Source organism: Oncorhynchus mykiss, chromosome 11 (assembly GCF_013265735.2).
Source record: "Oncorhynchus mykiss isolate Arlee chromosome 11, USDA_OmykA_1.1, whole genome shotgun sequence".
Lineage (NCBI taxonomy): Eukaryota > Metazoa > Chordata > Actinopteri > Salmoniformes > Salmonidae > Oncorhynchus > Oncorhynchus mykiss.
Genome location: NC_048575.1, coordinates 19643041 through 19663664, shown reverse-complemented (window position 1 = coordinate 19663664; position 20624 = coordinate 19643041). Strand labels below are relative to the sequence as shown.

At 44.1% G+C, this 20624-nt stretch overlaps 1 protein-coding gene across 2 annotated transcripts; it reads left to right on the top strand.

Moving 5' to 3' along the window:
- The first annotated feature begins 3155 nt into the window (after positions 1–3155).
- On the top strand, positions 3156–20624 carry zmp:0000000991 (mucin-17). 2 transcript variants are annotated; one of them, XM_021620440.2, is made up of 5 exons: positions 3156–3455; positions 6748–6863; positions 7981–8155; positions 13665–13707; positions 14421–20624. In XM_021620440.2, exons 1-5 carry the CDS (start codon positions 3325–3327, stop codon positions 19305–19307), a joined length of 5352 nt encoding a protein of 1783 aa, XP_021476115.2. In that variant the 5' UTR covers positions 3156–3324; the 3' UTR covers positions 19308–20624. The 2 variants fall into 2 exon arrangements, with proteins under 2 accessions (XP_021476115.2, XP_021476117.2); XM_021620442.2 differs by lacking the exons at positions 3156–3455; positions 6748–6863; positions 7981–8155 and adding an exon at positions 13361–13419.

Genomic DNA, 20624 nt, shown 5'->3' with positions numbered 1-20624 from the left:
TAGCAGGACAGGAAAATTGTCTAACTCACACTTATCAAGAGAACATTCCTGGTCATCCCTACTGCCTCTGATCTGACACACTAAACACATGCTTTGTTTGTAAATTGTGTCTGAGAGTTGGAATGTGCCTCTGGCTATCTGTAAATAAAAATACATGTAAAAGAAAATGGTGCCATCTGGTTTGCTTAATATCAGGAATTTTTTAATAAGTAGGTATATTTTAGCAGTTACATTTACTTTTGATATCTAAGTATATTTTAAAACAAATACTTTTAGACTTTTACTCAAGTACTATTTTAGTGGGTGACTTTCTATTAAGGTATCTTTACTTTTACTCAAGTATGACAATTGGGTACTTTTTCCACCACTGCCTATTTACCTATACTGCCTGGTGATGTCACTAGGCAAGCCTTAACTTGCTGTTTAGAAGGTACTGTGTAGATAGATTTTCAACCAGCAACTATCAGGAAATGACACTGATCACGTTTTCACACTTTTACGGTGTTAGTTTCATCAGTCGTACAATATGATGCAAAACACAGGAAAAACAGCATTTTGTCTTCACTGGGCCTTCGAGCAAGTCTCTCTGGTCGTTGTGGTAGGATGCGGCCACTTTGGACGGTGCTCAAATGAAAAATACATTTCCCTGTGGGCCCCTATTGCGCCAACAGCTCTCCCTTCAGCCTTAAGGGCTCCCTCAGGATCACATTAATACATTTTTATACAGGCATAAAAAAACTCCTGACTGCTCTTAGTAGCACAACTGCAGGTACTAAGAGGATAATGAATGGTGATGTTTCAACTGGAGGAGAGGTAGAGATTGACAGAGGTAAGCCACAAACCTGACACCATACATGGAGACAGATGCACTGACACATCAATCAAGTGTAGGTGACTGTGGGTGGGTAGTTGGTTCAAAGCATTTATCAAACATTGTGGAACTGTCTGTGCTCTGAATATATATCCATATTGGTAATTTCATGTATTCTGGTAGTGCATGTCTATACTCTCTTTGTAAACGACACAGAGAAAGCACGAATCATCCAACATATCATACACATCTGTGACTGAGTGTTGAAAACATTAGCAACACCTTCCTAATATTGAGTTGTACCCCATTTTGGCCTCAGAACAGCCTAGGGGCATGGATTCTACAAGGTGACAAAAGTGTTCCACAGGGATGCTGGCCCATGTTGATTCCAATGTTTCCCACAGTTGTGTCAAGTTGGCTGTATGTCCTTGGGTGGTGGACCATCCTTGATACACATAGGAAATTGTTGAGTGTGAAAAACACAGCAGCGTCACAGTTCTTGACACACTCAAACCGGTGTGCCTGGCACCTACTACCATACCCCATTCAAAGGCAAGTTCATATTTTGTCTTGCCCATACACCCTCTGAATGGCACACATATACAATCCATGTCTCAATTGTCCTAAGGCTTAAAAACCTTTAACATGTCTCCTCCCCTTCATCTACACTGATTGAAGTGGATTTAACAGGTGACATCATTAAGAGATCATAGCTTTCATCTGGATTCACCTGGCCAGTCTATGTCATGGAAAGAGCAATGTTTTGTACACTGTGTGTTTCAAGGGTTTTCAGAACAAATCTCAAGCCCCGTTTACAAGCAATACTTTCCACTTGACCTCTGATAATTTAACAGATGCTCTTTTACAAGGCATCTTAGATGTATAGGCAACAGCTGTACAGCTAAATGTAAGGTATTATTGACGTGTCCTGGCTTGTTATAAGTGTGCCCCCGCCCAACTCCAACCCTGCAGAGCACTATGCGATCCTGACAATAAACAAAGAAGAAATTGAGTGATTATCCAGAGCCTGAATCTGTCTCAGCCTGTTTACTAACAAATTAAGCCCCAGAGTGATTGTCCCCTCCCTGATTATCCTTTGTGATTACTTTTTTTGGGAGACCATATAAAACTCAATTATGTTAACTACAAGACGTGCCCTGAATGGCTCTCCCTCAATGTGACCACTTTTAAAAATCAATTCTAGGTTATGAATTGGCTCCGTTTGAATCCCTCGTGGAGATAATGTATTTGTAAAGGCCTGAACGGCAATTTATGGTTCAGGTGACAAGAGGCTTATGAAGTATGTAAAGCCTAGCTGTCTCAGTCTGACAACCACACCTCACTCACACACACAACACCACCTCTTCATTCCAAATACGTTTGTGTCATCAACCACAACAGAACTATAATGTCTTTATTTCTGTCTAACTCTCCATCTCTTCATTTTTGCCTCAATCATTGATTAACATTGATGTTTAGTATAGTGACTTGGATTATATGCATTTGTGGTGTAGGAGCATGTGGAGACTGGGTGTCAAAAAATGTAATTGTGTCTACCTGTCTGTACCCGTGTGTGTGTATTTCTCATTGGGGGTTAATAAGGGGATAATTAATGGCTTCCAACGATTCGACACAAAAAATAATTATCCTCCTCGCATCATCAATCTCCAGAGTCATCCTGAACAACAGCAGAGGCACAGCCACACACATCCTGATGAATACTGATTTCTTAACTGGAGAAAAACGGATAAAAATCCGTGTGCAAGATGTAAAAATGCAAAAGCCTCATCGAATCAGCCCAGTGTGGCTGCGTCCTCTAGTGTATATTCAGTCACATTACAGAGCGTGAGAGGTATCTATTTTCTATTAATTAACCTACTTTGGAAGTGTAAACATGTTTCCCCTGCCAATAAAGCCGTTTGAATTGAATTAAATTCAGAGCGAGCGGCGGCCTTATGTCTCCTGTTCTAAATGTGAAATTCATTCCAGATGACCTATTATTTACTCAGCGCCAGACTGTAACCTATTTAAATACTAAGTCATTCAAATCCGCAAGTGTAGAAGTTAGACTCGTCTACTTTAGGAACACGCTTAGAGCTCGATGTTTTTTTATTGCCTCTAAGGCCAAACGCAAATTCTTACTGAATGTCGGTTTGTTTAGAAGTATGCGTACATTCAGCAAGGAAATGACCCTCACCTTATCTCGGTAGTAACCTTATCTAATCGATTCCCTAACGGTCTGTTGTTTTCAGAAAGCGAAACTTGTTCTCCGCACCTGTCCGTTCCAGTTCGCATGCACAAAGGTGACATTGGGTCACACCCAAGGGAGAGAGGCGGGAGAGAGGAAACCCATATCACGTGGAGAGTGCCAGTAATTGCGGATCAGCCTCAGGAATGGAGATGTACGATGTACTTCAATTCCTTTCTGCCTTTTCACCGGGGGTGTTTTAAGCCTCCCTCCCGCCTCAATAGGTTAACCAGGGGGTAACCAAACGCGAGCCGGTAGACTGATAATGTCAACACATGACGCGGCGAAGGTAGATCTCAGATTTCTAGGTGGGGAGAAGGAGAGAGAGGAAGAGACAGAGGCGCCAAAGGTTCCTGTCCAGAGAGACGGAAACTGGAAGAGGACGAACAAGACAGAGTAAATGTCTTGATTAATTTAAAACTTAGTTGTAATTGCTTCTTTGCAAATGATAGTCTACGGAATTGTGAAGTCCATACATTTGCAGCAATTTAAGGTCAGTTGGCTGATATCATTCGATATAATTTGGACATGTTTGGTTTTACAATTTTGGGGGTTTTCTCTTCTAGCCTTCTTGTTCAGCCTAGGCCCACTTGCGTTTGAACTTGTATTATTTTACGCAATATACGAACTTTCGAGGTGTTTTATGTAACAGTCAGCTCACACATGCATGCTCCCTGACATTTTAAAGTATGAAATATAATTTATAATTGTTTAAAATATGAGTGAAATAATTTCCCCCCAAGACTTCCAGTCTTTGCCTGCCCTTGAACGGTCTAGGTATATAGAAACGTTTTATTGTTCCCTTGCCTATATGTTCTTTCAACTTACCGAAGACGAGCTGTGCAGACAACCCTACCAAATGGCCCAAAGTAGCCTTTGGCAATATCTACACCTACTTGGTGGAATCTTCAGGTTTACACAGGCAATATACATAGCTAGTTAGAACTGGTCCTTGAGCAGTTGATGAAACTTATTTGGGTGGTCTTTTCTCCTACTATTGTTCAAACAAAACAGTACGCAACCAGATTTATTCACGTTAACTATAAAAGCAGGGTTAGTTCGCTAACATTAAGTAACTGAAGAAAGTCTATTGGAATCAGCTCTTTGGCTGATAATCGTGAATGACCATCGCATGGAATGTACATCTGTTCATGCTAACATTTTTACGTGTAGAGTCAGTGTTTATAGGTATGATGTAGTTTGTTGATTTAAGACGGCATGGAAGAATGTTAAAAATGACCAACCAAGCATATCCAAAATGTTTGTAGAATGCAAAAAATGTCGGGTTATGAGTAAAGTGAGTAATTTAACATAGGAGTAACGGGAGGACCCTACGGCTGTACCCTACTGGGGGCATGGTAACGTTAAGCCATGTCTCGCTGTGTATCTATGCGACTAGACTGCTGATTTGCCAGCTCAGTCAATTTCACCTTTATTTAATGAGCCAACATAAAATAGCAAGCATTTTTGAAACAGTCTGTTTGAGGTGGGTTTTTTGTTTTGGCCAAAAAATACGAATATAGGACTATTCAACAACATTATCTGGGTATGAGTTAAGAGTAACTTTTAAAAGTGAGATTTTCACTAGACAGTTACTTTAAACGTCACCTAGGAAACATAGTTGTGCTGGCATTTGTGTGGAACCATAGGCCTCCATGCATGTTCAGGATTGTTCCTTTGCCAATTAAATCAACTTTCTTAATCCCATATCAATCCCTCTACAAAAGGTAAACAAATCTGTGCTATAAAGCATTGCCTTTACTGTGCAAGTATTCAGTTGGGGTGGGACTGGCAGATGGTTGTGACATTACCCATGTTTGCTGTGAGGTCATAGGCTAACCTAGGTGAAATTGACACAGGGATGGGGGGGACATGTCATTGTCCACGCACCCTCCCCCCAATATTGAGAACAGTTCAATTCAGTCATTTATTTGTGTTTCCAGATCATCCTCTGAGGAAATAGCAATAACAACTTCCACTTATCCTTCCACTTATGCCTCAAGAGAGCCATAAAAAGTAATGTGTAGAATTGCATGAAATCTGTAATAAGATGTCAGACCCCCGTCTACTATTCGTCCCCACAAGTATCTACACCACAGTTTCACCCTTGACCTATTGTAAAGCAAAATCCCCTTGAAGGCTTAAATCCTTCTTTAACCTGTCTCTTCCCCTTCATCTACACTTAACAAGTGACATCAATAAGGGATCATAGCTTTCATCTGGTCGATCGATGTCATGGAAAGACCAGGTGTTCCTAATGTTTGTGCACTCAGTGTACATCTGTGAAGATCAAAATGGACAGCCATTATATGTCTTCACAATAAGCTTACAGAAAGGTTGATTTATGCAAATCATTTTGAACATCTTATGACAGGACTATGACCTTTCACTTAGACATTATCTTGCATGTCGTGCTGGGCATGTTAGACGTTTTGAAGAAAATAAGCCTTGAAGCACATGCATGCTGCTGTGGAGAGCAGAGTGGTTTGACCAACTATTTTATTTACTCAGAACGGATGTGAAGCTTTCCTTTAGGATAGATGTTTGCTTTGGCTTGAGGTGCTCAGTGCTGTAAGCATTCCATTTTAGTTTGATCATAGTTTGGAAAGATTTAGGCCAACGCTGGCAACAACCAACAACAGTGGTGTTTCTGTGAATAGAGCATGTTCACCCATTTATCCTTGTTGACATCAATGCGCTCATGGTCTGTGGGAGAAAGAAAGGGTACAAACATTGACTGAATCTGCCCTGCAGTCTGTTGAATTTGGCATTCATCTCTAGTTAAAGGAATGATTGCCACGGGAGAGCTCTACTTATAGCATGTCCTGCCACGTTGTCCTGTTATGATGCAGAGCTTAGTAAGCCTTACAGCCAACAAGTATTTTCTAAAGGAAAGGCGTAGCAGCTTGTGTAATGGCTTATTTCACCCACAGCAGAGGGCCATGCCTCTGTATTGGGAGGGAGAAAGAAAATGAAAGAAACAGAAGATGGACAGATTGAGAGACAGTCAGACAGACAGACAGACAAACAAAGAGGCAGACTGAGACAGAGAATCCTCGTGTGACTTCCATGCCGAAGACAGCTAGAGGCTTTAAACTGTAGTCACAGTTGATTTGAACTTGGCCCATGCTGGTAGCTGCCAGCCAGCCCAGAACAGGACAAGACAGTGTAGTCGAGATGGTAATCACTGCATCTCCCTGAGGTATAGTACTCTCTGATTACTTTGGTATCTTTCCCAGTGACCAGATTGTGTTTAGAATCAGGGTGAATAATCAGCACTTTAGTGGGATTATACTGACTGGTTGTGATTAGTCTGTGCAGAGACGGAGATCATCAGATAGATGTGTCAGATAGTTGCTCTATAACATTATGGGCATATTTATGTTAGATTGTTATCAGGTCTCTGTCTGTATTGGTGTTTTAGCTGGTATATCAGTCAGCAGTGTGTGGCTGCCTGGGCGTGTTGAGTGACGGGAGCGGATCATTCTAAAATAAATCAAATGATTTTATATGTCAGGTAAGGCTGATAGACAGATAATGTGAGTGTTAGAATCACAGTCACTCACCTGCTGCTATTGCCTATGACCGATTGGACCTTGTCTTTATAGTTTAGTTCCATATTATTGGACTTAGGTTCTGGTCATACCTGGTCTGATTTCCATGGATACTTAGGTGTGTTGTTCCCCAGGAGACCCCAGGATGTGAGGTGGTCCCAGGAGAAGAATCATCATGGAAACGAAGTGGAAACTGACCAGTGGACTCAGACACCACTCAGTGCCAACAGTGGGGGGATAGAACAGACAGGTGAGACAACTCGCACACCTTATAGACACAGGTGACTAGTGCTGCGCAATTATCGGTTCAATTACTCAAATTCCATTATTATTATTTTTTTTGTGAGCCCAGAGAAATCAAATCATACACGAGAGATTTGAGAAATTAAGTCAAGAACTATGTAGGCTGAAGGGAGTTGTAGTTTTTATTAAGTAAACTCAACCTACGTAAGTGCAGAAACATGGTAATTATATAAAATGACAGAGACAGATCAGAGAGGAAGAGGCGAAGCGCCGAAATCGGTCCAAAATAAGCCCAATGCGTTTCTATGGGCTTATTTTGAACCTAAGCTTGTCGACTGCCTTTGGAACAACGACTCCCATTGTTAGGGAATAGACATGAGCATCTCGTCATTGTATACAGATCTCTGGACGGATACACTTTTACGCCTGCTACATTAGCTTAAATATACACAGACCGCATAAGAGAGCAATGTTCATAACGACAAGGGGTACAGAGACCGTTTGCGGAAGTATACCTTATCTACTTTGAAGAACTAGTAAAAATGATTTTGTCAGACCACTGCAGTATACTTAGACAGGCTAGCTAAATAGGATGACTACAGACAGTACCGTATGTGGAGCACATAACGTTAGATGGCCTGGCTGGCTGACTGCTACTGATGAGATGACTTTAAGGAATGAAAGATAATAGTCATCAAATAAAAGCTAAGTAATAGACACAACTGAAATATTTATTATTTCATAGTAATTTCCTCTTTTTCTATTGATGTCTATTGATGTCAATGTGGACCAGACAGAGACAATGGAATAAGTTCATGTTTTGGCAATTGAATGTTCACTACTTTTGGCTTTATAAAGTCATTATTTCATAATACATTTCATGTTTAAAAAATATATACAAAAAATCTAAAAGTGTTATTTATTTTTTTATAATCAAAACGAAACGAACCGACCCCAAAAAGCACTAATCGCTCAGCACGAAAGGGGACACAACTGAGGGTACTTACAGCAGTGTTCAGTGATTTACCTGTCTGCTGTAGATCCACATGGACTGTTAAATTAGTACCTATCACAGGTCTAGTTATAAACTCTACTCTAATACCATATGGGATGTTTGTGACCAGAGCTAACTTTGGGGACCAGGGAGGACAGTCACGGCCGACCTGCAGTTCTGAACAGGAACCCCAACCAGACCTGGTTCACATCCTCCTTTTCCTTCAGACTCTCCTCTCAACACAGCAAGAACTACGACCTGGAAAAACTAGAGTCCACAGCTCAGAGGGAACACTGTCTACACAGGTGAGACAGAGCACTTTTAAAGCTAGAGTTTATTGCCTTAGTTATGGGATTTTGCATTTTTTTATTGCCCTTCTCTTAGACACTATCCTTCTTTTACCATCTATGTATGTGTACAGACAGAATTGCACCAACACGGCTCCATAAATCAATATGAATGTAAACAGGTTTAACCGAGGTTAATTAGTTCCTTGGACTGCTGTACTGAGGAAATACTTCAGATTGATTTCTTAGGTGTGTGTGTGTGTGTGTGTGTGTGTGTGTGTGTGTGTGTGTGTGTGTGTGTGTGTGTGTGTGTGTGTGTGTGTGTGTGTGTGTGTGTGTGTGTGTGTGTGTGTGATTCTGTGCGCGCATGTGTAATATGTGTCAGAGATGAATGCAACTCTTATCAGTACGAGTCACACTGTCCCTTAGTAACAGACGACCTTTACCTGGCTGTATTGTCACCTATCCATGTCAGCCCTTTAGACTGAGGCTACACACCTCTCAACATCAGCTTCTATAGTAGCACTGTGGCCCTGTGTTTGTGTGTGATGTCTTTATTACAAGTGTGATGTTACGGCATTCAGTTAATAGTTCCCCTATTGCTAACATAGCCCAGGCAACACCACTGGAAGTAGTCTGGGGTGGGGGTGGGGGTGCTGCTGTGGCGTTTTCCACGCAGAATGAAAAACATTGCCTCTGCTGAAGATGTCTATATGTGGTCTGCTAAAACAGGACTAGTAAAGGCCCAGTTTACTAACTAAATGTATTTGTAGTTGAGTGTTTACCAGCATTTGTAACTTCTGAGTCTGATAATTATCTGCACCAAACAGTTAATCTGATTAATACTGTTGGAATATAAAAATAGTTGCTTGATATGTTTTCAGTTTCTTGAAATACTTTGCAAATGCAACTTATTTCTATGTGAACTGAAATGGTCTATTCATTCCTTTTCAGTAGACACTCTTACCCAGAGCAACTTACAGTAGGGAGTGCATACATTTTCATAGTTTTTCGTACTGGTCCCCCGTGGGAATCAAACCCACAACCCTAGCATTGCAAGCTCCATGCTCTACCAAGTCAGCCACATCATCAAAAACCACTTGATGTCTCAATGTCCTCAATTACTCTACTGTACATTATTTTTCTTCATGGTGATGGAAAGTCTAGTTACAATCCTAGATGACCAGCTTGTGTACAATACAGTAATGTACATTATGTGGTTTGTAACGATGGTAAATTAATACTGCACAAAAAGTGGTTGTTTTCCATGTTATTTGATCAAGAAAAATATTTGATTTGGAGTGGATGTTTTGTGTCTTTGCCCATAACTTTGCAGCTTTTTGATGTAAACATTTGAGGACAGGATTGAGTTGTTTCTGGTTTCCTTTAGAATGACATCACAGAGAAAGGGACAGAGCAACAACTCTTACATTCCCAAGTATTGAATCTAGCAAAAGACTCTTCTTAATTATACAACTTTTTGTTTTGCTCATGCTACAGGCATCTATATCAGTCTGCTAATACTAGTAAAGGCCCAGTGCGCTACTTTTGTGAAAATGTTTTAAATATTCAATATTTTTTTAATTAAAATATATTTAGAATTCAGATTTGAAGGGGTTATGGGCATATTGTTGGATCTGCTCCCATTGCTCAACACTCACACGCCCTGCTGACTGATATACCAGCTAAAACACCAATACAGACAGCGACGTGATAACAATCTAACATAAATATGCCCATAACTCCCACAATGCTGTTACACCCCTACTTCCCGCGGCTATGAGCCCAGGTAAACATAAATCATGAAAAAAGGGAGAGCTGGAGGATAGACAAGAAGGAGAGAATGAGCAATGGAGGTCAAGAGAGAAGATGGAATGTAGTTGATCCTGTGGATCAGTGTGAATGAAAAACGTATAATCTTTACAAAAACATTAACACCCAGGAGGTGTGTCTGCATGCTTGTGTGTCTTATGTATTATGGTATACAGTGCATTCGGAAAGTATTCAGACCCCTTGGCTTTTTCCACATTTTGTTATGTTACAGCCTTATTCTAAACTGGATTCAATCGCTTTTTGCCCCTCATCAATCTACCCGCAATACCCCATAATTACAAAGCAGAAATTGGTTATTTTTTATATTTTATTTTGCAAATTTATTCAAATTAAAAACACATCAAATTTACATAAGTATTCAGACCCTTTTACTTAATACTTTGTTGAATCACCTTTGGCAGCAATTATAGCCTTGAGTCTTCTTGGGTATTCTTCTCTGCAGATCAAGCACTGTTAGGTTGGATGGGAAGCGTCGCTGCTCAGCTATTTTCAGGTCTCTCCGGAGATCAAATCCAATTTTGTCACATGCTCCGAATACAACAGGCCTTACCGTGAAATGCTTACTTACAAGCTCTTAACCAACAATGAAGTTCAAGAAATTGAGCTAAGGAAATATTTACTAAATAAAGTAAAAAAAATTGAATAAAAGTAACATAATAAAATAACAATACAGAGGCTATGTACAGGGGCTACCAGTACCGAGTTAATGTGTGGGGTACAGGTTAATTGAGGTAGTTTGTACATGTAGTTAGGGGTTAAGTGATAATGCATAGATAATAAACAAATGGCCACCCAAATAGTCCGGGTGGCCATTTGATTAACTGTTCGGCAGAAGCTGTTCAGGAGCCTTTTGGACTTAGGCATGGTGCTCCGGTACAGCTTATTGTGCGGTAGCAGAGTGAATGGTCTATGACTTGGGTGACTGGAGCCGTTAACCATTTTTGGGGCCTTCCTCTGATACCACCTAGTATATAGGTCCTGGATGGCAGGAAACTTCGCCCCAGTGATGTACTGGGCCGTACGCACTAGTCCACGTTCATCTCCTGTGTCTTGCTCACTTTGAGGGAGAGGTAGTTGCCCTGGCACCACACTGCCAGGTCTCTGACCACCTCATTATAGGCTGTCTCATCGTTGTTGGTGATCAGTCCTACCACTGTTGTCATTAGCAAACTTAATGATAGTGTTTGAGTCGTGCATGGCCATGCAATTGTGGGTGAACAGGGAGTACAGGAGGGGACTAAGCACGCCCCCCCCGAGGGGCTCCCGTGTTGAGAATCAGCGTGGCAGATGTGTTGTTGCCTACCCTTACCACCTGGGGCCGGCCTGTCAGGAAGTCTAGGATCCAGTTGCAGAGGAGGTGGTGTTTAGTCCCAGGGTCCTTAGCTTAGTGATGAGCTTTGTGGGCACTATGGTGTTGAACGCTGAGCTGTAGTCAATGAACAGCATTCTCACATAGGTTCTCCTTTTGTCCAGGTGAGAAAGGGCAGTGTGGAGTGGGATTGAGATTGCATCATCTATGGATCTGTTGGAGCGTTATGTGAATTGGAGTCGGTCTAAGGTGGTCTGGAGGATGCTGTTGCTGTTAGCCATGACCAGCCTTTCAAAGCACTTCATGGCTACCGACATGAGTGCTACGGGGCAGTAGTCATTTAGGCAGGTTACCTTCGCTTTCTTGGGCACAGGGACTATGGTGGTCTGCTTTAAACGTAGGTATTAGACTCAGTCAGGGAGAGGTTGAAAAATGTCAGTGAAGACACTTGCCAGTTGGTCCGCACATGCTCTGAGTGCACGTCCTTGTAATCAGTCTGGCCCCGCGGCCTTGTGAATGTTGACCTGTTTAAAGGTCTTGCTCACATTGGCTACGGAGAGCGGGATCACACAGTCGTCCGGAACAGCTGGTGCTCTCATGCATGCTTCAGTGTTGCTTGCCTCGATGCAAGCATAAAAGGCATTTATCTTGTCTGGTAGGCTCACGTCACTGGGCAGCTTGCGGCTGGGTTTCCCATTGTAGTCCGTAATAGTTTGCAAGCCCTGCCACACCCGATGAACATCAGAGCCAGTGTAGTAAGATTCAATTCAATCTTAGTCCTGTATTGAAGCTTTGCCTGTTTGATGGTTTGTCTGAGGGCATAGCATGATTTCTTATAAGCGTCCGTCTTAGTGTCCCGCTCCTTGAAAGCGGGACACTAAGGGACGCTAATTTCTACCAGCACGTGTGACATGCTGGTAGAAATGAGGTAAAAATTATTTCAATTTGCCTGCATTAAAGTCCCTGACCACTAGGAAAAGCCGCTTCTGGATGAGCAATTTCTTGTTTGCTTATTGCCTTATACAGCTCGTTGAGTGCGGTCTTAGTGCCAGCATCGGTTTGTGGTGGTAAAAGACAGCTACGAAAAATATAGATGAAAACTCTCTTGGTAGATAGTGTGGTCATCAGCTTATCATGAGGTACTCTACCTCAGGCATTCAAACGGGTTCAAGTCCGAGCTCTGGCTGCACCACTTAAGGACTTTGGCTGGGCCACTCCTGTGTTGTCTTGTCTGTGTGCTTAGGGTCGTTGTCTGTTGGAAGGTGAACGTTGTCCCCAGTCTGAGAACCTGCTCCAGAGTGCTCAGAACTTCATCAAGGATCTCTCTGTACTTTGCTCTTTGTACTTTACATCTTTCCCTCGATCCTAACTAGTCTCCCAGTCCCTTCAGCTGAAAAACATACCCACAGCATGATGATGGCACCACCATGCTTCACCGTAGGGAGGATGCCAGGCTTCCTCCAGACGTGACGCTTGGCATTCAAGCCAAAGAGTTCAATCTTGGTTTCATCAGACCAGAAAATCTTGTTTTTCATGGGCTGAGTCCTTTAGGTGCCTTTTGGCAAACTCCAAGCAGGCTGTCATGTGCCTTTTACTGAGGAGTGGCTTCTGTCTGGCCACTCTACCATAAAGGCCTGATTGGTGGAGTGCTGCAGAGATGGTTCCCCTTCCGGAAGGTTCTCCCATCTCCACAGAGGAACTCTAAAGCTCTGTCCAAGGCCCTTTTCCCCCGATTGCTCAGTATGGCCGGGTGGCCAGCTGTAGGATGAATCTTGGTGGTTCCGAACTTCTTCCATTTAAGAATGATGGAGGCCACTGTTGTTTGGGACTTTCGATGATGCAGACATGTTTTGGTACCCTTCCCCAGATCTGTGCCTCGACACAATCCTGTCTCAGAGCTTTACGGACAATTCCTTCGACCTCACTGCTTGGTTTTTGCTCTGAAATGCACTGTCAACTGTGGGACCTTTTTTATAGACAGGTGTGTGCCTTTCCAAATCATGTCCAATCAATTTAATTTACCACAGGTGGACTCCAATCAAGTTGTAGAAACATCTCAAGGATGATCAATGGAAACAGGATGCACATGAGGTCAATTTTGAGTCTCATAGCAACGGGTCTGAATACATATGTAAATAAGGTATCTTTTTTTTATTTGTAATAAATTTGCTTAAATTTCAAAACTGTTTTCACTTTGTCATTATGGGGTATTGTGTGTAAATTGTTTCCTCAATCTAAATGAATCAATTTGAGAATAAGGCTGTAACGTAACAACATTTGGAAAAAGTCAAAGGGTCTGATTCATTTCTGAATGCACTGTATAACCATTAACATTCATTGTAATTCTGTATTAATGTTTTTCTCTACATTTCCCTGCTGCTCCAGTTCTCAGGGACCTGTAAGGGACACACCTATAGCTCAAGCACAGGTAAATATAAAGCATTACCATTTAGTGGCAACATTATTAATGACACTTTACTTAATAACACAACAGACATGTTATTAACAGTCATTACAGTTAATGTCACCAGTTTGTGTCATTACTGTGTTGCCATTAGCCAACATCAATTGTCATGACTGCAAATGGCATTTGCTATATTAACAGCGCCATTGAGGCCATATTATGAACGCTTAAATTAAATCGTTGGCACATGATCAATGTCAGTTTGAACATTGTGTAATCTGAAAAGAACCAACATGAATGCCAGTGTGGGGAGGAGATAAATAGTGTTTCTGTGGAAATGTCATGTACTTGAAATAACCTGTTTGTCCAGACTAATTATTTGAATAACATTTCCATGGGAACATGACTCCTGTACTGCTCCAGTTTCAATAAGTACACTATCTGGATTTCCATGTCAGATTAAATGTGTTGTCACACACAAATACTCTACCACTCATCCTACATAGCTTTGGGAGGTGTGGAGTGACAAGCCACAGTGTTGACATATGAAAACCATTACATGCTGCAGTTTGATGGATTTGACATTTCTGACATTGCATAACTTTTGGACTAAAAGCAAAATCGTTCAATCATAGATTCTCTTTTTCATATAAAACCTTTGGCTGTGAGGTTAAAGCTTAACAGATATGTATCTAATTGTTGATAACAATATAATCTGATTTGAACTTTCTCGACAGGTGAAAAGAGAAGTCTCACCATCATATTATTTTGTACCAGCCAATTGCCCTTCAGAGGAAGAGGAAGTGACATCGCTTCCTTTTAAAGAGGAAGAGGATTCCAAGACAGCCATGTTGTCCTCCACGCTGGTGTCTGTTCTCGCCCCACAGTGGAGTGGGAGAATACGCAGGAACAAGCGGGGCGGGGCCGGTACGGACATTGGTGTGTTTGGCACGGCAACCAGTGAGTCTGAACAGGAAACCCAAGGTAACGGACAGGAAGTGAGCGAGGGGGGTGTGCTTTTGAAGCCGCAAGTCCCTCTCGAGACAGACTCTGTAGGACAACGACGACAACAACAGTTTCTGGAGACCCAGAACCAACGTGTTGGGGAGAGGGGGTTGACCCTTGGATCACAAGTCCATGAGAGGGCTTCAACACTGGGTAGCAGCAGAAGCACAGTGGGGGGCTGGTATGAGGGAAGCACCCCCAGCCTCAAACTGGACAACCCAACAAAGGCCCCAGTTTCTAAGCCTGTCTCTCTGGATGTGAGTTGGGGGAGGCTGGCCAACAGAGGCGGAGAGGGGGGAGCTGTTTCCCCTGTTACTCCCAGCTCTCCCCTCTCTCCCGACCTGCATGTACACAAGGGAATGTTACAGGCAAGTCGTCAAGGAGCCCAGACATCATTGCTGAGTTCCAAACCAACAACCAGTAGCCTTCTTTTCTCTCTGAGAAGGCTCAACACTATTGCGAGCTCTATCCACTCAGAGACAAATATCTCATCTCTAACCAATGACAGAGATGGAGAGACTTCAAGTCCACACCTCTCTCCAACCACAACCAATTACAAAGCATCAGAGACAATTAGGGCACACCTTTCCCTAACCTCATCCAATGATGGAGCCAGAGAGAGGTCCAAGTTCCTCCCCTATTCAGCTGATCCCACTTACAGGACAATAGAGAGGTCAAGGCACCTCCCCTTACCAACTTCCAATCACAGAGAAGCAAATACACACAGGACACAACTATTTTCAACCCCGCCCAATTACAAAGACACAGAGGGCACACCCTTTACCAAACTTCCCCAGACTTCCAGGGCGTATCCCAACCCAACCTTCCCCAGTAAGCAGACTCTTCTGTTTAGTGGTCTAGAGAGACTTTCCCCCTCAGAGAGACCAGATGGAACCACGGTTCCCATCAGTGATACTCATCTACCTTCCTCTCCACCGTCCCAATATGACCATCTGGATTTTCATGGGAGCCAGTCTCTTCCCAGAGGAACCACCCTGAGATCTACTAGCTGGAGAAAGCACATTACTCTGGAGGACAGTGTGTCTAATCCCAGTTCCCCCCTCAGTCCCACTACCACCACCACTATCAACAACAACAACAACACATTCAGCCTCTCAAGCACTTCCAACAATAATAACATGGGCCCCTCTAGCACCAATGATAACACTGATGTCAATCCCCAAATCAGCATCAATAACAACAATAATTTAGTCACCCCCAACAATACCAACCTAAACAGCAATACCCTCACTGGCAAACACACACCTCAGAGCACCCTTAAAAGGACTTATGCTCAAGAAATCCCAGACCGGGATTCCTATAGAATACTCAAAACTCAGAATTCCCTTAACTCGAATGACCGACAATCACAAAAGCCCTATTGTTTGTCCAATATCTCCTTCAGGTCTAACACCAGTAGCCCAGCTAGCTCGAGCACTTTGAGTAGCCCAATAAAGTCCAGCAAGCCTGATCGCTACAGTAGGCCATGTAGTTATGACACCATCTACACTCCTCTGACCGTATTTAGCCCCAAGACTCCAACCAGCTCTGAAACCAGTGACACTCCATCCTCCCTCAGTAGTCATAGAACCCTTTATTTGTCCCATTCCCCGAACCCCTCTTCCAGACAGCTCTCCTTACAAACCAGTATCGCCTCCACATCCCTCAGTAGCCACAGACCCCTCTATAGTTCCCGCTCACTCAATACCACCAGCTCTATGAGACAAGACCCCCAAAACAGCCCAAAATCTCCACCCCCAGTCGTCAGAAGCCAGATTCCCATAGTGAGTAACACCCACACCCCCACATCCCAACTGCAGTCCCCTAAAACTGCTTACACGCCTACCACAACTCCCCAACCACTCCTAATTAAAACCGGCTACGTCCCCAGTATCCCGACCCGCTACACCCGACCGTTGTCCCCAGACAGCTATACCCCCATATCCCTGAGTATCCCCACCACCCAGGCCCCCTCCACCCTGCCCCTCTCCCCACCCAGCTCGTCCCCTCTGGTGGAAAGGACGTTCATAGGCAGCCTAGACCTCTCCCCTAAGAAACACCAGCCCCAAGTGGAAGGGAGGGTAACAGCACATAGAGCGTGGCAGGAGTCACAACTAAGGCTGTCACAGTCTCATTCACCTCAGAGACCTCTGTCCCCAACCAGACCCCTCCGTAGTGTAGGGGGTCCCGCCATCTTCTCCTCCCTGAGATCGGGCAGCCCAACCTGGGCTACGTCACCTTTGTCTCCCCCAACCCCCAGGACCACCAAACTACAAGTTTGGAGGGGAACCTCGATGCATAACTTATCCATAATATCTGATACATTGGTGAAGGAGGGAGGGCAAGCTCTCTCAGAGCATGTTAGCAACCACACTTCGAACGTCACAGTCAAAAACACAGGAACCGATTCGACCGTAATAGGACCACAGAGGAAGACCGCTGCCCCTCTCTCTCTTCCAGATTTTGGGAGCTTTTCCAAGCCACGATTTAGCTCCCCGCCCTATTCCACACTCAAGTCTTCACGCCCAACACAGGGTGAGGTCACACACACAACATCACACCAACCCCTTCTCTCACCCCAACACTACCCCTTCTACGGCCATCACAGGGCTAGGTCACAGGACAGTTCAAAGATTGTTGCCTTGGAAATTGATTGTGTCAACAACAACTCCAAACAGACCAGTCAAGAAAATGTTGAGACACTTGTGTACAGGATTTCTAAAGTTGATTCCTCTGCCATATTGGACAGTATTAGGCCTGCACAGCCCTGTTTTCCTCGACGCACACCAGACACACGAGTCGTCACAGGGATAAAGTCCAATGAACTCTGCCGTCTACCTTCACAACACAGCCAGGTGATTGGAAGTCCCAGCTGTCAATCATACCAAAGCTCCAATGACAGTGGAGCATTAGACACTGAGAAGGTTGTGTGTAAAAGCGAGAGTTTCCCTAAGGGTGCAGCGGCTCCATTACAAACCCAGAGCCCAAAGAAAGGCTTATTCTCACTGAGAGGTAAGAGAGACAATGTTGTTGGTACGCCTGCTGCCAATATCCCTAGAAACCCAGCGATGCCTCAGTCTGAGAAACCAAAGAAAGAGTCAGAGAAGGAGCAGAAGGAAAGTAACAAAATAGACCTGGTGCTGAGTCGACTCCGGCAGACCTTCAGAGTCAAACGTCTCGATGACGAGAGGACGAAGAGAACACCCCAGCCTCCTCCTGTCAATGGAGCCAGTGACATTAGTGATGTCACTGAGAGTAGTGGTTCTAGCAATCGAGAAGAGGAGGAAAAATGGAGGGAGAATGATGGCGTTCACAAACCTTCAAACTCTTTCTGGGCTGGCAGTGAGCACACGTCAGATATGACGAAGGAAAATGTTAGACGTGAACACTCACAGTTTGAGGGTTTTAAAGACCATAAAGAGGCTAGAAACAGAGACCAGCCTTGTGTTATGGATCTTCCTCAATTTGAGGCTTACAAGGACGAAAGGATCACTAAACCCAAACACCAACCTTCTAGTAGCGAGATCAGCCCAACAAGGCGGCAGTTTGAAGCTTATAAAGAGGAGAGGATCAGTAGAGCCAGAAAGCAACCTCCTCAGAGAGACTTCAGCTCCGTTATGCGTCAACCCTGGGACCCCAGCCGCTCTGCAACCCTCCCTGCCTACAGAACCTCCTCAGGCAGCACCAGAAACACTTTCTCTGTCTTCCACTTCAACCAGAAGGACTCTGAGAACGATAACGTGTTCCACATTCCCAGGATTCCTCAGAGGAAGAAGACCACCTCTCTCTGTGAGCCAGGGGACAGGGAGTTCGGTTCCGGTGATCAGCGTGGCAGTGAGGGACGTCTGGCATCCTTCTCCTCCTGTGCTGATCTCAAATACGGTCTTGAGGCTGGGCGTTCCTTCTCTGTGACTTCTGTGCTCTCCAGCCGACCTTCGGGTCCTGGACGCATCTCCTCAGGCCCTAGGGTCAGCAGTGTCAGTGACCTCACTTACCCTGCTCTGACCTTTGGAGAAGAGGTCATGACTTGGGATGACTGTAGGGTCAAAGGTGATTGGACAATACCAAGGTGGGACACACACACAACCACTGGCCACAAAACCACAGGTGACAGCCAAGCTGTAAATGACTGGTCTGTCTTTAGTGACAGGACATCCAGAAATGAGCGCAAAACAATCAAAGCTAATTTTATAAATCCACACAAGGCTAGATCCAAATCCCTACCCAGAAATGTATCCTGGAGTTCAGACGTCACCGCCCCATCTCCAACCTCTACCACCACTGGCCGCATGTGGAACCATGGCAGCCTCGAGACCTCTCCCTCCCTGTGGGATACAGAGGGTCCTCCAACCCCCCCTCCGTCCCCTCCCTGGTCCCCAGCCTCCAGACGCATATCTCGCCCTCCCAGCTCCTCCTCCTCTGCCTCGCCCTCCCCCACAGACAGCAGGGCATCACAGGACAGCCTGTCCCCTAGGGGGCGCCTACCCTCCAGGGGCTACGTCTCCAACCTGGCAGTCTTCGAGGAGTCCGACTCAGGCTCTGACATGGACTCTGACACAACCACAGATGATGAATACTACCTAGCAGGTGATGGCGGTGAGAAGGAGACTGAACTGTGAGAAGAAATACTGTATCGGATGCATCTCAATAGTCTAAAGTGGGTCTGTCTGTCTCCTTTTGGTCTCCTTATATAGAAAGGATACTTATTTACACACCTATTTATGCACACTAAAAACAGACTTGTTAAGTGTGCATGGCTCTGGGCCTCCCGAGTGGCGCAGTGGTCTAAGGCTCAGAGTCCAGGCTCTGTCGCACCTGTCCGCAACCGGGGGACCCATGACGCGGTGCACAATTGGCCCAGCGTGGTCCGGGTTAGGGCAGGGTTTGACATGCAGGGATGTTCCTGTCCCATCGTGCACTAGCGACTCCTGTGGTGGTGCACGCTGTCACAGTCTCCAGGTGTACGGCGCTTCCTCCGACACATTGGTGCTTCTGGGTTAAGCGGGCATTGTGTCAAGAAGCAGTGTCGGCTTGGCTGGGTTGTGTTTCAGGGGACGCTTGAGTTGCAGTGATGGGACGAGACTGTAACTACCAATTGAATACCACGAAATTGGGGCGGAAAAGGAGTAAAATAATGAAATCAAATAAAAAGCCCATGGCTGACAGTAAAGAAGTCAGCACTGTCAGATCACAGGTTAATGTCATGCTCTTATCCTGGGATCCAAAGAGCACCACATGAACTCTACACCATATCCAAGAGCATGGCACTCTGTTTTTTTGTCATGTCACAGGTTGCTTGGATACTTGACTTTCTCATGTCTGATATTTGTTTAGTTATCAGTGGGAAGTGTACTGTATATGCTAGGTTAAAGGTATTTATGAACAAAGAGCTCTAGCTATAAAGCTATCCTATACTGTTTTATTACTTCTGCAGCTGTTCTAACCATGGCCTTTATTCACAAAGTGTATCAGAGTAGGAGTGCTGGTCTAGGATCAGGTCCCCCCTGTACATATGATCATATTCATTGTGATCTGAAGCCAAAACTGATCTTAGGTGAGCACTCCTAAACTAAGACTCCTTGTGAATACTGACCCTGTTGTGGTGGAGTCCTGTACCCGGTGAGAGGTATACCTACCATACTCAGTTTGGCTGGGGTCACATTTCATTGTCAAGTGCTGCCTATCAATATGCTTTAAGCTAGCATGCTATATGATATGCAAGATAAATATCTTTGAATGTTTTAATTCTCATGGAAATCAGTATTTTCTATTTTGGTTGTCTTGGAAGGTTTTCCTGAAATGCATATGTGTGCATTATAAACAGATGATTGTTATAAAAATGTTGTGAATTACTTTTTGTGCAATTCAACAGTTGTTTTTGGATCAAGTATATGGTAAATATATTTTGAATGAACAATAAACCAGTTCTAATTCTG

Bases quoted from the DNA above. Each gene is read 5' to 3' on its own strand.
- zmp:0000000991 (XM_021620440.2), top strand. From the start codon at position 3,325: ATGTCAACACATGACGCGGCGAAGGTAGATCTCAGATTTCTAGGTGGG. The intron at 3,456-6,747 runs GTAAATGTCTTG...GTTGTTCCCCAG, and splicing joins AAGAGGACGAACAAGACAGA to GAGACCCCAGGATGTGAGGT. The intron at 8,156-13,664 runs GTGAGACAGAGC...CTGCTGCTCCAG, and splicing joins AGGGAACACTGTCTACACAG to TTCTCAGGGACCTGTAAGGG.